Source organism: Thermobia domestica, chromosome 1 (genome assembly GCF_964235325.1).
Source record: "Thermobia domestica chromosome 1, izTheDome1.hap1.1, whole genome shotgun sequence".
NCBI classification, from domain to species: Eukaryota; Metazoa; Arthropoda; class Insecta; order Zygentoma; family Lepismatidae; genus Thermobia; species Thermobia domestica.
This window is the reverse complement of record NC_137454.1, coordinates 191,333,966-191,346,462: the sequence shown is the minus strand read 5'-3', so window position 1 is coordinate 191,346,462 and position 12,497 is coordinate 191,333,966. Positions and strand designations below refer to the sequence as shown.

General features: G+C 34.0%; 1 protein-coding gene across 3 annotated transcripts in view; it reads right to left on the bottom strand.

Annotated features, from left to right (window-relative positions):
* LOC145692278 (palmitoyltransferase ZDHHC16B) overlaps window positions 1-12,497 on the bottom strand; it is a 57,237-nt gene that overhangs the window by 7,472 nt on the left and 37,268 nt on the right. For all 3 annotated transcript variants that reach the window (XM_081767586.1, XM_081767577.1, XM_081767580.1), the window contains 3 exons: window positions 9,794-9,899; window positions 6,470-6,591; window positions 4,531-4,601 (listed from right to left, as the gene is read on the bottom strand). In XM_081767586.1, the coding sequence (XP_081623712.1) occupies window positions 4,531-4,601; window positions 6,470-6,591; window positions 9,794-9,899 (299 nt within the window). The remainder of the gene's footprint in view (window positions 1-4,530; window positions 4,602-6,469; window positions 6,592-9,793; window positions 9,900-12,497) is intronic.

Here is a 12,497-nt window from a genome sequence, read left to right as displayed (position 1 = left end):
CTAAATCCGCACTGATAATCTCCAATAATTTCATCTGCGTATGGGATCAATCTTGCTCATATATTTAAAAGAAATGAAGCAGAACATTTGATTTAGGTTCCCTTGGTCATCAATTTTTTTCAATTATACTGACTGTTCTGTTCAATGTCTTTTAGCATATTGAAGCCTATATGTCCTGTTTGAGAACGAACAGTTTATATAGAATATTTTAATTAAATAAAAATAAACTGTGACCAAAGTAAACACTTATTATTATTAATCTGTGTTAGTTTCGGCAATATACATATCGGTTCGAGTTCAATAACATTAATAATAAGTGTGCTTTGGTCATATTTTATTTTTATCTAAGTTATACGTATTTCAAAGCTAGAATGAGCAGCATTCAGACAGAATTCTTAAATGAAAATATAAATATGGCGAGCATCATAGATATTATATTTCAAATAAAATAAACTTTATAACGTAATAAATAACAAAATATACATATTCATTAATAAGGATTCAAAAAAGTTAAAGAAAAAATGTCACAACAATTGCCATAATAAATGATCCCCGGTTCAATTCACAGTGGGAGAGCATTAAAGTTTATTTTCACAATCATTTGCTTCGATTAATTATCCGCCTCCTTTAGCTTAAAGGGCACAACTTTGGACTTCAAACTAGAAATTTTATTTCTTTTTTCAATTGCCGTAACAAAATTTTGCTTTGAAAATTAATATTTAAAGAAGAAAATGAAAAAAAAAAATTATATGCATATATTAGAAACAGAATGAAGTTTTACTTGAGCCAAGAGAGAAGGAGGAATTTATAATTTAGTATATATTAGTGAATCTTTTCTTACAAAACCAAGGAATAGCGGATAATAAAAAGACAGTTCAGAAAAAAATATTTAAATGTTTTGATATCTTTCTGAATGGATAGAGTCGGATTTTATTCAAACAAAACATGCATAAATAGACTTGGATCATTTTTTTTCTTTTTTTTTTTTTTTTAATATCTGCGATCAACGAAAACAGATTAAAATGATTTAAGTACTCGCCAATGCTCAAGGAAGATCCTTTTTATACGTTATTAATTTTTAAACAGCTCAGTAACAGTAAAACTGACATATAATCGTAACAATAACAACTTTTAATCAAAGGGTTTTGTACATATAAAGTAATTTCTGCTATATGAAAATGTATTATTTACTTGGGCATATCTATAATTTGAGATTAATACCCTAAATTGTCGGTTATATATCAAACCTGTGTGATTATCCTATAGATTTCTGTTCAGTTAAAACACTAATATTCTTTCAGATCATTAGTTTTTCTGAAATTTGAAAAAAAAAAAAAAAAAAAAAAAAAATACACATTTTTAAGGATTTTCACTGTATCAAAATGTAATAATAAATAACAATGTGTAAAATTCGCAGTCGCTGCCAAGAAGAAGAGAGGCTATCTTTAAAGTATATGACACATGAAATTCACAAAGTATGTGATCGGGAATCAGGGAGAACAGTGCTGAAAAATTACGTCATATGTCTTTACTTATAAATACAAGTTGCATGTTATCTTTACCATAGTTATAATCTGCAAACATAATCATCAGTCTGTTAAAAATAAAAGTGTGAGATAAGATACTGCGAAGCTGAAATACAAGCTTACTTTTGTCTCTTTTTTTTTTTTAACTAGAAATTTAATATAAATTTTTACGATTATAAACTATTGAATTTCAATCTATATTATAAAATCGAAAGTGACTATGTTTGTGGCTCTTAATGTCTTGATCCGCCCAACCAATCTCGATCAAATTGTTTACGTAGATGCGTTTCTGGTCTGGGAGTGTTTTTAGCTATTCGTTTTGATGGTAGACCTTAGGGGAGGAGGAGGAGGAATTATAAAAAAATAAATAAAACTTAATAACTCTTGAACCGTACGGCCGATCTCGATCAAACTTTCAACATGAATGAAGTTCGGGCCTGAGATGTTTTTTTTTTTTATCATTTCACTTGGACGAATAACGCTGGAGAGGGGGAGATGTACAAAAATTAATATATATAAAAATAAAAGTGACTATGTTCGTGAGTTAATAACTCTTGAACCACCCGACCGATCTCGATCAAATTTTCGGAGGGCGCGGTTGCTCAGTGGTAGAGCGTTCACCTCCGGTGCTTGAGGTCCCTGGTTCGATCCCAGCTCGCGCCGTGTGGACTTTGTGGTGGACAAACACCGTGCTCGTGGGTTTTCTCGGGGTTCTCCCGTTTCCTCCCACTTTCTTCATTCCACCATTTCATTCATTACTCATCATCACCATCTCCTTTAGCCTAACCGGCATAACCGTGGGACGTAAAACTGAAAGATTTTATTTTTTTTTTCGATCAAATTTTCAACATAGATGAGGTTCGGGCTTGGAAAGCGTTTTTTATATTTTCACTTTGACGGTAGAACCTAGGAGAGAGGGAGATTTATATATAAAAATAAATATATCTTAACTCTTGAACCACCCAACCATCTTGATCAAATTTTCAAGATAGATGAAGTTTGGGCCTGGAATAATTTTTGTCATTTAACTTTGACGGTGCAACGTAGGGGAGGGGGAGGTATATGTAAAGAATAAAAATGAAAGTTACTGTCTTTGTGACTTCATCACTCTTGAATCACCCGACCGATCTCGATCAAATTTTCAACATACATGAGGTTCGGGCCTGGGATTGTATTTACCTATTCACTTTGACGATAGAACTTATGGGAGGGGAGGGAGGAGTTAAACAATAAATAAAACTTAATAACTCTTGAACCAAACGATCAATATCCATCAAGGTTTTTAACATAGATGAGGTTCGGGCCTGAGATTTTTTTTATTTTTTTTATTATTTCACTTTGACGGTAGAATTTAGGGGGGGATATGAGGGGAGATACATAAAAATAAATAAAACTTAATAACTCTTGAACCATCGGACTGATCTCGATCAAATTTACAACCTAGGTGAAGTTTAAACTTGAGATGGTTTATGTCATATCACTTTGACGGTGTAACTTGAAGGTGGGGAAGGGGGAGAGACATTTAAAAGTGATCGAAAATTACCGATATTAGTGTCGAATCCATAGTTTTCGGGGTCGCTAAGATGAACAATGACACCTCGGATACCGTGCCCTGCAACATGGAGAGAGGAGAGGGATATATAAAAATCGAAAATGACCGATATCAAAGGGCGCTTTAGTAATAGTAAACAATGACTGATTAACGGAACATATTACTATTTTTTTTTTCTTAATTTAACCCAGCGAAGCGAGTAATTGATGCTAGTATAATAATAAAATATACTATATCATTTCAGGTTTTAGAACAATTATTCTTGAATGAATTTCAGAATAGGAAAAAGAACTCGGACAATTTTCCTTAAAATTATCAGTTTCATATAATAGTTATTTTCTCTAATCTGAATTATCAGATAACTAACTTCTTTGAGAACTCACTCATAGCTATATGGAACCTGGGTTCAATTTCAGGTGGGAAGTTACGTAATTCGGATCCCACGTTAAGCTGTAGGTCCACGTCTTATATAGTCACGGGACGCTAAACTCCAAATCAATTAACGAACTAATTCTTTGAATTACATCAGAGGCTCGAGTCAGCAAAGAAACATACAATAAAATAGCACTCTAAACATAACGCAAAGTATAACTTTCCACTATAATTTACATCATATCCATAACTCTTTTAAACCACTAAATATCGGTTCCATCCACTAAATAAGTCAATTACATTTCCAAAATATCTCCTATAGTAGGTAATAAACCACTTTGATCTGTTTTTGTCGATTACGAACATTAGAAGTTATTTTTGTACTATACAATACAAATAGCCGCAAATGTGATACCAAATCTATTTATCCATGTTTCATTTAAATAAAAGCTTATTGTATCAATTGTGAAAGATGTGAAAACACTCAAACAATTTCTCTAAACCATTTTTGCTACTTTATATTATCTCGGTTTTTTTAAAGGAAAGGCCTATCATTGAATTTGAAATCGTAGTTTCATCTTTTCTCTCGTCCAAAATTGCTGATTCTAAAATCCGAACTTAATTTTTTCCACATTCTCTTCTTCAAATCATTCAGTGTTAATTTTCAAAGTAAAATTTTATTATGAAAATTGTCACGACAATTTTTATTAACCTAATTTCTCTTTTACAGAGTTATATTTTCACTTACTACGTTAAACAAGATTTTATTTAGTGAAAAATTCTGAATAATTTAAATTTGTCAATCTCAAACACGTTAGAAAATGTACTCATTATAAAAGAAAACTAGATTAGAATTTTTCAGTTACGAGTCAATCACAGATTATGGTTAAAAACCAACATAAAATAAGGTGATATTATGTCAAGATTATTTTTAGATCAACACGCAATGAACTTGCTAATTATTAAATATTTCTATAATGTGTACCTTAATTATTTAAAAATAAATTAAAGTGAAGTTATATATTTAATGTCAAATAAAGAGGAATTATCTTACACAGAAAGTACTTGTAAAAGTCTTACCTTCCTCGAACTAAACCAAGAAACAATCTCCAGTTCTTTCTTGGTTTAAAGTCATACGGATTCACGTAAACCTAGAAAAAAATAGCAGTACAAATATTATGAGAATGCACTTTAATACTTAAGCAAGTATATGCCCAAATCTCAGCAAAAATATACCGTTTCAAGCCTTAGTCATTAGGCATTTCTTTAGATGTGATTTGATACTGCTACAATTTTATCCGCAATGCGTTAACAGACAAGAGTTTGTCTTTTCGAGATTAGAAATCTCTGAGTAATTTAAGAATACAAATCCTAACTACGTAATTCTGTATGCACAACAAATAACATGGTATGCAGTATTTATTTCGTTTCAAGGTGAAATATATATATTTTATATATATATATATATATATATATATATATATATATATATATGTAAAGCGATTAATATTGATTTCCAGAACAAAATATTACAATAATTTAACGTGTTCATTCAATTGTTATTGTACATTTCTCACATTACTATGAATACTGCTTAATAAAATATTATTTTCAAAGGCAATATGTATAACTGAAATCATTATAAAAGACAAGATCAGTAAAAAAAGAATTAATTTACTATCCACCTCCTTTAGCTAAAGATCATACAGAAGAGCGTTTCAAATTTGTGGTAAATTCAACTGCTAGGTAGCAGCACACATGAACACGCCCTAGAAGTTTTTGGAAGCAGTTCAAAAGTGCTGTGTGTTGACCTGCACGGAGGACAGCTATTGTATGAGTAGTGTTATAACTCTGAAAAATTAGATTTTTTGAGAGGGGTAAATTTATACCCTTCCCAAGGTTGGTTGTAATTATACCTAAAGAAGTAAACGGTATATGACAAAAGATTTCCGTGTGTTAAAGAAAGGGATTAACGCTGTGTTAAGTCTCAACAAATTGATCACTCTTACTGTTGCTTGGCTCTCCAATATTGAGCATCTTGTATACCAGAGGTCCAGGCGTACCCAAAATATGGTACAAAGGATGCTTTCCTTGGTACGACATGAGAAACTATTGACTCGAAGAACAGCATATGTAATGCAACGTTCTGCCGCCATCGTAAATCGCATAATTGCACAAGATTTATCTGGTAAAGCAGCATAAGGTTCAGATTTATATGATCCCTTACATTTCATGCAGAGAAGTTCAGGTGGAAGTTGTAAGAACCCTATTTTACAGGGGATCGATAGGAGTTTAAAGTGACTGTATGAAGCAGGGGTATGTTTATCGGAATGTGAAGAAAAAAAAAATCATCTTCTACCGTTCCCATGTTTCCAGAGATCGTTCTGATTTCCCTGATACGTGAATGAGGAAAAGTTATCCAAGCTTAATTTCTTGGTGGTTAATGCTATAATGGCAAATTTACGGACAAAAAGGCTAACATCAATGAAGTTTATTATCAAACATTTTGGAGCCAATATACTGCCATGATTCCATACCTATATGACAGCGATACATCCCGGGTTGTTCTTCACCATGAGAAGACATTCAGTAATACGACGAAGTCAATGGTTGGAAATTCATGCAACACCGTTTACAAATGTTCTTGTGAAATCTTATGCATTCCCCATGTAATTTTGTGGATTTCCATTGTTGGAACAAACACTGGATCATCGACAGTTGCGGACACTTAACGTGTTTGGAAAGTCTATCACGAAGAATGCAACAGACTTGATCTAACCGTGCTTCAAAACAGTCTCCTTCAGTGAAAACTAACATGGAGGGCGATAGCCAACAGACAGGAATTACACATGGTGCACAACCGCTAGTGTTCGTGTGGAATTTCTTAAGCTTAAGCAGTACCCAATTTGTAACTGAAAAGCTGAAACGATCTTCTGTATTAGTGAGACGCTAGAATAAACATTTAATTTAATTTTCTGAATGGATTTTAACAAGATGAATTAATAATATGTATTGCTACCTTTCTTTCCAAAGCTAGTCTCTTTGTTTCCGCTTTGTTGATATGAGCTTCAATGCTTGTTTCTCCTTTGCCTATCAACCTTGCATGCCACACTGCCAGACTTCCCAAAGCAAATAAAACACCTATAAAAATACAATACTTAACTAGACTAATTATTACAACTTACTGATTCACTTTAACATAGTAAATTACAAGACTGTTCCTTACGAATTACTCATGTTTTGATTAAAATGTCACAAGAAATATATATATATAAAAGTTACATGATTTCTAGGAATTTTTAACACACCAAACATTTCTATGTATAAAACCTGAGTATCATATTAGGCATATAGTTGAGTGGCTATTTCTGGAAATTGGTCGCAATTAGACATGAATGAAATGCGTTTATTTTTTCTTTCTTTTAAAAGGGTATACGGTTTTGATAAGTTCTTATTTAGAATTACGTTTATCGTTACACGATTGTAAAAATGCTTTGCTCATTGTCTGTGATAATTACAGGGTCAATCGAATAAGAATTCCGCCTAGTCGCCGTGGACTTCGCACATAGTTCTAAGCTTGCCGTGACGGCTCTGTAAGTGTTAGGACATCCCTTCATCTACATACCTACAAACTAACTACTTGCGAAACAGCAGCAAGGTCGTTTAGAGCACCGTATGGTGCCACTACTGTCAATCGACGGCAAACGAAAAATTATTTAGAAGATTGTTGCAATTTAAATCAGTGAATTGAAAGAAAAAAGATTAACTTAAATTAGATTGAACACACTTCATTCAAAAGCTTCTTGTCATAATTATACTTGAACTGCGGAAATTGTAGCTTTACATTTGCTGAAGGATTATATTCGTTAACGAATCAGTAGTTGTTGATGCGAGTCGCCGAAGGCGGGTGATAGGACGCCATTAGACACCATGGACTGGCCGATTTGTGTACGTACTTACTGAAGCGGCGATAACTTGGAATCGGGCGGGTTGGCGCCAGGGATTAACCCTAGATCTATTAGAATATAATTACGTCTATGTTTTTTAACTATATACTGTATATTTCTGACCTTTGAGCTCAGCAAGTACGAAATGTGATGCCACAGATACTTTACGAACATATGTTAATGCTAACCCTTTTGAAAATCTGTTTGACTCCAATCGAATAACTGCTTATTCTTCTAGACTACCAAAATGAAAACTTAGCAGAAAAAGGGTAAAGCATAGAACAATATGAATGTTTCTCACAAAATCACAATAATGAACATTTTGTAACTTGTAATTCAAATCCAAACTAGATGTTAGATTACAATAATGAACACACAAGACAATATTCAGAACAATTGGCACAAATCTAATTTTCCTTCTCTATTGAATTGATGGACAAGACTGGCGTCTAATAATTACTTTCCTTTAAACTGTACCATTATCCTGTAAGCTTCTTATTAGATGAAATGCAAGCAAAAATACATGAAAACAAGTATATGACATAATATCGGTACCCAATACAGGATTACCTAGGTATGAACATAAATGGATGAAATGACCGATTTTATATCACATCAATTTCTCGGTAGGTACGAACTCAATGGTATACTGAGATGAAAAAATGCACAACTGGATCGAGAATCGAACCTAGGTCTCCAGCTTACTATGCATACAGTACATATACATTGTAAGTATTTCAAAATATGAAACATATTTTTGACGTTTCATATGTATACAGTCATGGATTAATGCTAAGAATACTTATTGTAAATATGTAACACCTTTTATGACTTTATAAGGTGCATTAAAATTGCCATTCTGCGAATATCTACATTTTCATAAGATGTTTAGGTTTTCATATTGCTTGTAAGCATTCATACATTATATATATATATCGGTAGGAAGGTCAGCATAGTTCTGGAACTCCTGAAGCAGATTCAACCAAACTTGGTACATATATGACCTACAAACCGAGAAAAGGGTAGGACTGTGGAGATAGGACCCCTAGCACCTCTAGGGGAGTGGGAAGGGATGACACGTAAAAGTAATCGAAAACGACCGAAATTAGTGTCGAATCCACTGTTTTCAGGGTCGCTGAGATGAACAGTAACACTCCTAATGCCGTGTAATTTTGGCCTTCATTGGCATGTGAGGGTTAGAAGAGGTGAAAAATAAAATGTTCAAAATGACCAAGGTCTGTGTCAAATCCATAATTTTCGGGTCGTTAAAGCTGATCAGCAACAGTCCCAATGAGACTTAAGCCAAAGTTTAGCCGAATACAATACAACCCTAAGCATGCTTTATCCGACGACAGACTTACAACACCAGAGGGAGTGTAAATGGTTAGAAACGAGAGAAACATTGAACATATTTCGCATTTGGGTAAAGTGGGTTCTCACCATCCCATTTTAATTAAAATATCCATCCTATGAGGACAAGGATTCACATACACCTTTCATACTTTCCATAAAGCTATTTTCCCCATGCGAAGAACACGCATTGCAGCTAGTCTAGTATTTGAAAAAAATGACCTTGTAAGTGATCGAATCATGGGAAAACCACAGAACAGTTTGAAATGAATTTTTGAATTAAATATCACCTACCTCGAACTGGATTTTTTTATCATGTTAGTTTGATTAAAATGCATATCCCAAGAATCAAGATTTCAGCAGAAAATAGTGTATCTCCGAGCCCTTCAAGTTAGGTCAAAGATACTTGGAACATTAATTCCGCATAAAAATAAGCAGACACGTGTCCTATCGTTTCCAAAATTACAATTCTAATGTGGGAACAACTTCGATAGTTTTCGCCGCATTGAAATCGACGTTGTCTGTGGTTTCTGATCGCATCACGGGAAAACAGATACCCGTCTGAAATTAATTTTGGAACATAGATAGTGCTTACTCAAGCTGCGTTTTCACCAAGTCAGTTTGATTAAAGAAAATATCCTAAAGGCTCATAATTTCTGCCAAAAAGAGAATACCTGATAAGTTTCTATCATTACACTTTCAATGAAATGCGTATGCATAAAACGAAGGTTCAAATATTTTTCACAAACGTATTCTCCCCGTGCGGATAACGGACACTTCAGCAAGTGTATAATAAAAATGAAAATTATGTGTATGTTATTTGAGTGTTATAATTTTATCCTTTTCTATATTTAGGAAGAACATTGTAATACAATACGTAAAATATGGTAAATGCAGTATACATTTTTATTACACACATTATTAATACATAACTTTCTAGCGGAATAAACAGATCAAAATCAAATATTCCCATTCCATAGCAAAATAATTTGTAATAACAATGAACATCACATAATACATGACGTAGGTGCACAGAGATTTCCCACCTGTTGTTATAAGGGCCATGTATATCAATGCTCCCCTGCGCCATTTGGTCTTCGAACCAGTATTTGAAGGTCCAGTATGTGAAACGTTAGGTGGCATGTATTCTGTCTGAAAATACGAAATAATTACGTGTATTTATAAATTTGTTAACTTAAAGTTTTGCAAAACCTTACAAGATACACTTTTACAACTGATACCTGCAAACATTTTATCATCAATACTAAAAGCATTGACAGACCACTTGTTACTAATTTCTTCTTCAATTTGACGTAAGAATTACCATCATTAATATCGTCCATCAACTCAGATTTCTTCATCTTTTACCTTCTACTATAACGTCTAATTAAAAAAAAAATAATTAACGTCCCATTGTCATGCCCTTTAGGCGGAAGGAGACTAATGATATATGATGGAAGAATTGGTGGAATGAGAATGCTACAGGACCGTAACAAAACCCCCAGACACAATGTCATCTACTTCTCTAATAGGACAATTTATTCAAAATGTTATAAGCAATTTCTTCTCCCTTTTAAAAATCATTTTCACTAATGTTCGTTTCTTTCCAGCATTTTCTCATTACTTACTCTTCCACTCAATTATTTTCTCCACTATTTTCTAGACACATACATTTTGACCGCTTCCTGTCGTTCCTTCTACTGTATCCCAAACACTTTAAAACTTAATCACTTACAAAAATTCCTTACTTAGAACATTATTCACTTTTCTTTTTCGGAGACATCTTTTACGGGTGTTTCGTTTTATACTCTTTACTTCATGCTTTTACTGTTATTTCATCTTTAGTACTAATTCTACCTAGGTAGTGAAAATCAGTCACATATTTTTCCTTTTCCCCTTCTATATTCGGTACAGATTGCTTCGTTCCAATGACCACAGCTTTCATCTCTCTATTTTCCTTCTAAGCTCTTCACAGCTATTCCTTAAGTTTTCTGAGAAAATAATAATTTACTATTCAGATTTCGAGACAAGAGCCAGTAGAAACCGAACAAACCACCTAAATTCTTCAATCCCCTACCGGGATCCGTTTTCTCTCTGTAGATCCTTCTTTAATATCTCTTCTTGATGGATATTAAATAATATTGGTAAGAGGAAATGTATAACTTTCCGTCCGATTTCAGTTTCCTCTGTTATTTCTTCTTCTATTCTAACTCTTACTTGATCGTTTATCAAACTTCGATCTTGCTATTCCAGCCCAGCCAAATGAGAATAAGAATAGAGACGACGGATACAGCATTTAGGTAATTCATTTCTTACAGATTAGATTTTACAACAATACTTGTTTAAACACATACAATGTTACATTTTAAATCATGCTCTGAGAATATCTGATTTGCTAAGGCGATCTGTTCTAAAACTGCCTGATAACACTGCGTGAGGATTCAATAGCAGAATTTAGAATCACATTTCACCGAAAATGAAAATTACTTCATTATTATAAAAATTGCAACATAGGTTTCAAAAATACATTTTATATATTATTAATTAGCAGAAATTGTGAGAGTTTGGTGAGAGGAGGGTGGTTACAGACGGAAGATTTCTTCCAATGCTTTTCCCGGTGGAAGCGTTCCTAGCATCGCTGCTACGTTCCCTCTTTGCAAAGCCATACTTCAGTCTTTGTATAAGAAAGGCTGAAGCTCGAGTGTCGCCTGTGTTAAGAGTTATTCGGCGTCCAACTTCTTTAATAAAATTTAGTCCTTCATGACCCCAGGAGCCACAAGTTTCGATGGCGATGGTGACGAAGTGGTATTTGTCCAAGAGGTTGTAATATTTTCGTCTCTTTTCAGATTCTCTACGAGTTGAGACTATTCCAGCTTTTGTGGAAGAAGTAGGAAGATTAGAGGGGGCTAGAGTATCGGCACAAGTGAAATCCCATATTAAAGCCTTCCCTTGTTTCCATGGCACCAAAGACATTCCGTCAGGTCTCTTGCCGTCAGAACGACTACACTGTGTTTTGTTTATTTTTTCTTTTTAAATTTTTACTTTTCAGGGTGGTGAATGCGCTGCTTCCCAATCATTTATATTATGTACTAATCAATTATTTTCTTTCTTCTTTTAGGTTATTTTCTGCATTAAAAAGATAAATAAAGGAAAATAAAACAAACAAAAAAAAAAAGAGAGAGAAATATAAGGGCATGGTTTTAAATATTAGGTGCCATGCTGAAAAGAAATGTGTCTCACCTCAATCTGCTGAGGTTTGACAGCCGAAAAGACAGGGAGATAATAAACATCAAAGTATAAGAGAGAGAATAAAGGCAAGAGGCAGTTGCGTCTGCCATAAATAAGTCCGAAAGTAATCGGCCAAGGCAGGGGGAAGTGGAGGCATATATATATAAACACCCCATTGGCTCTCTCACGGAAGGCGTTCCAGAAGAGATGAAGGCTCTCATGATGAGGTCATTAACATCGGAGTGGCGAGAGTATCTGCCAGCACTGTGAAGACATGATAGGCCATGTATACCTTTCTTATCCACTAAACTTCCGAAAGCAAGGCACCGGTGTTGTTTGCAGACATCTGCTCCCAAACGTAACGCACAAGCGATTCGAAAACTTTCGTCGGGAAGATGCAACCCTAGGGATAGAGATGGAATAGCCTGCTTCAGGGGATGAAGTAACAAGAAGCCGTGCCTTATCCTCAGGATTGGTGGAGGACTGAAGAAGAGAAGAATATCTGGAGTTTATAAGAGAAGC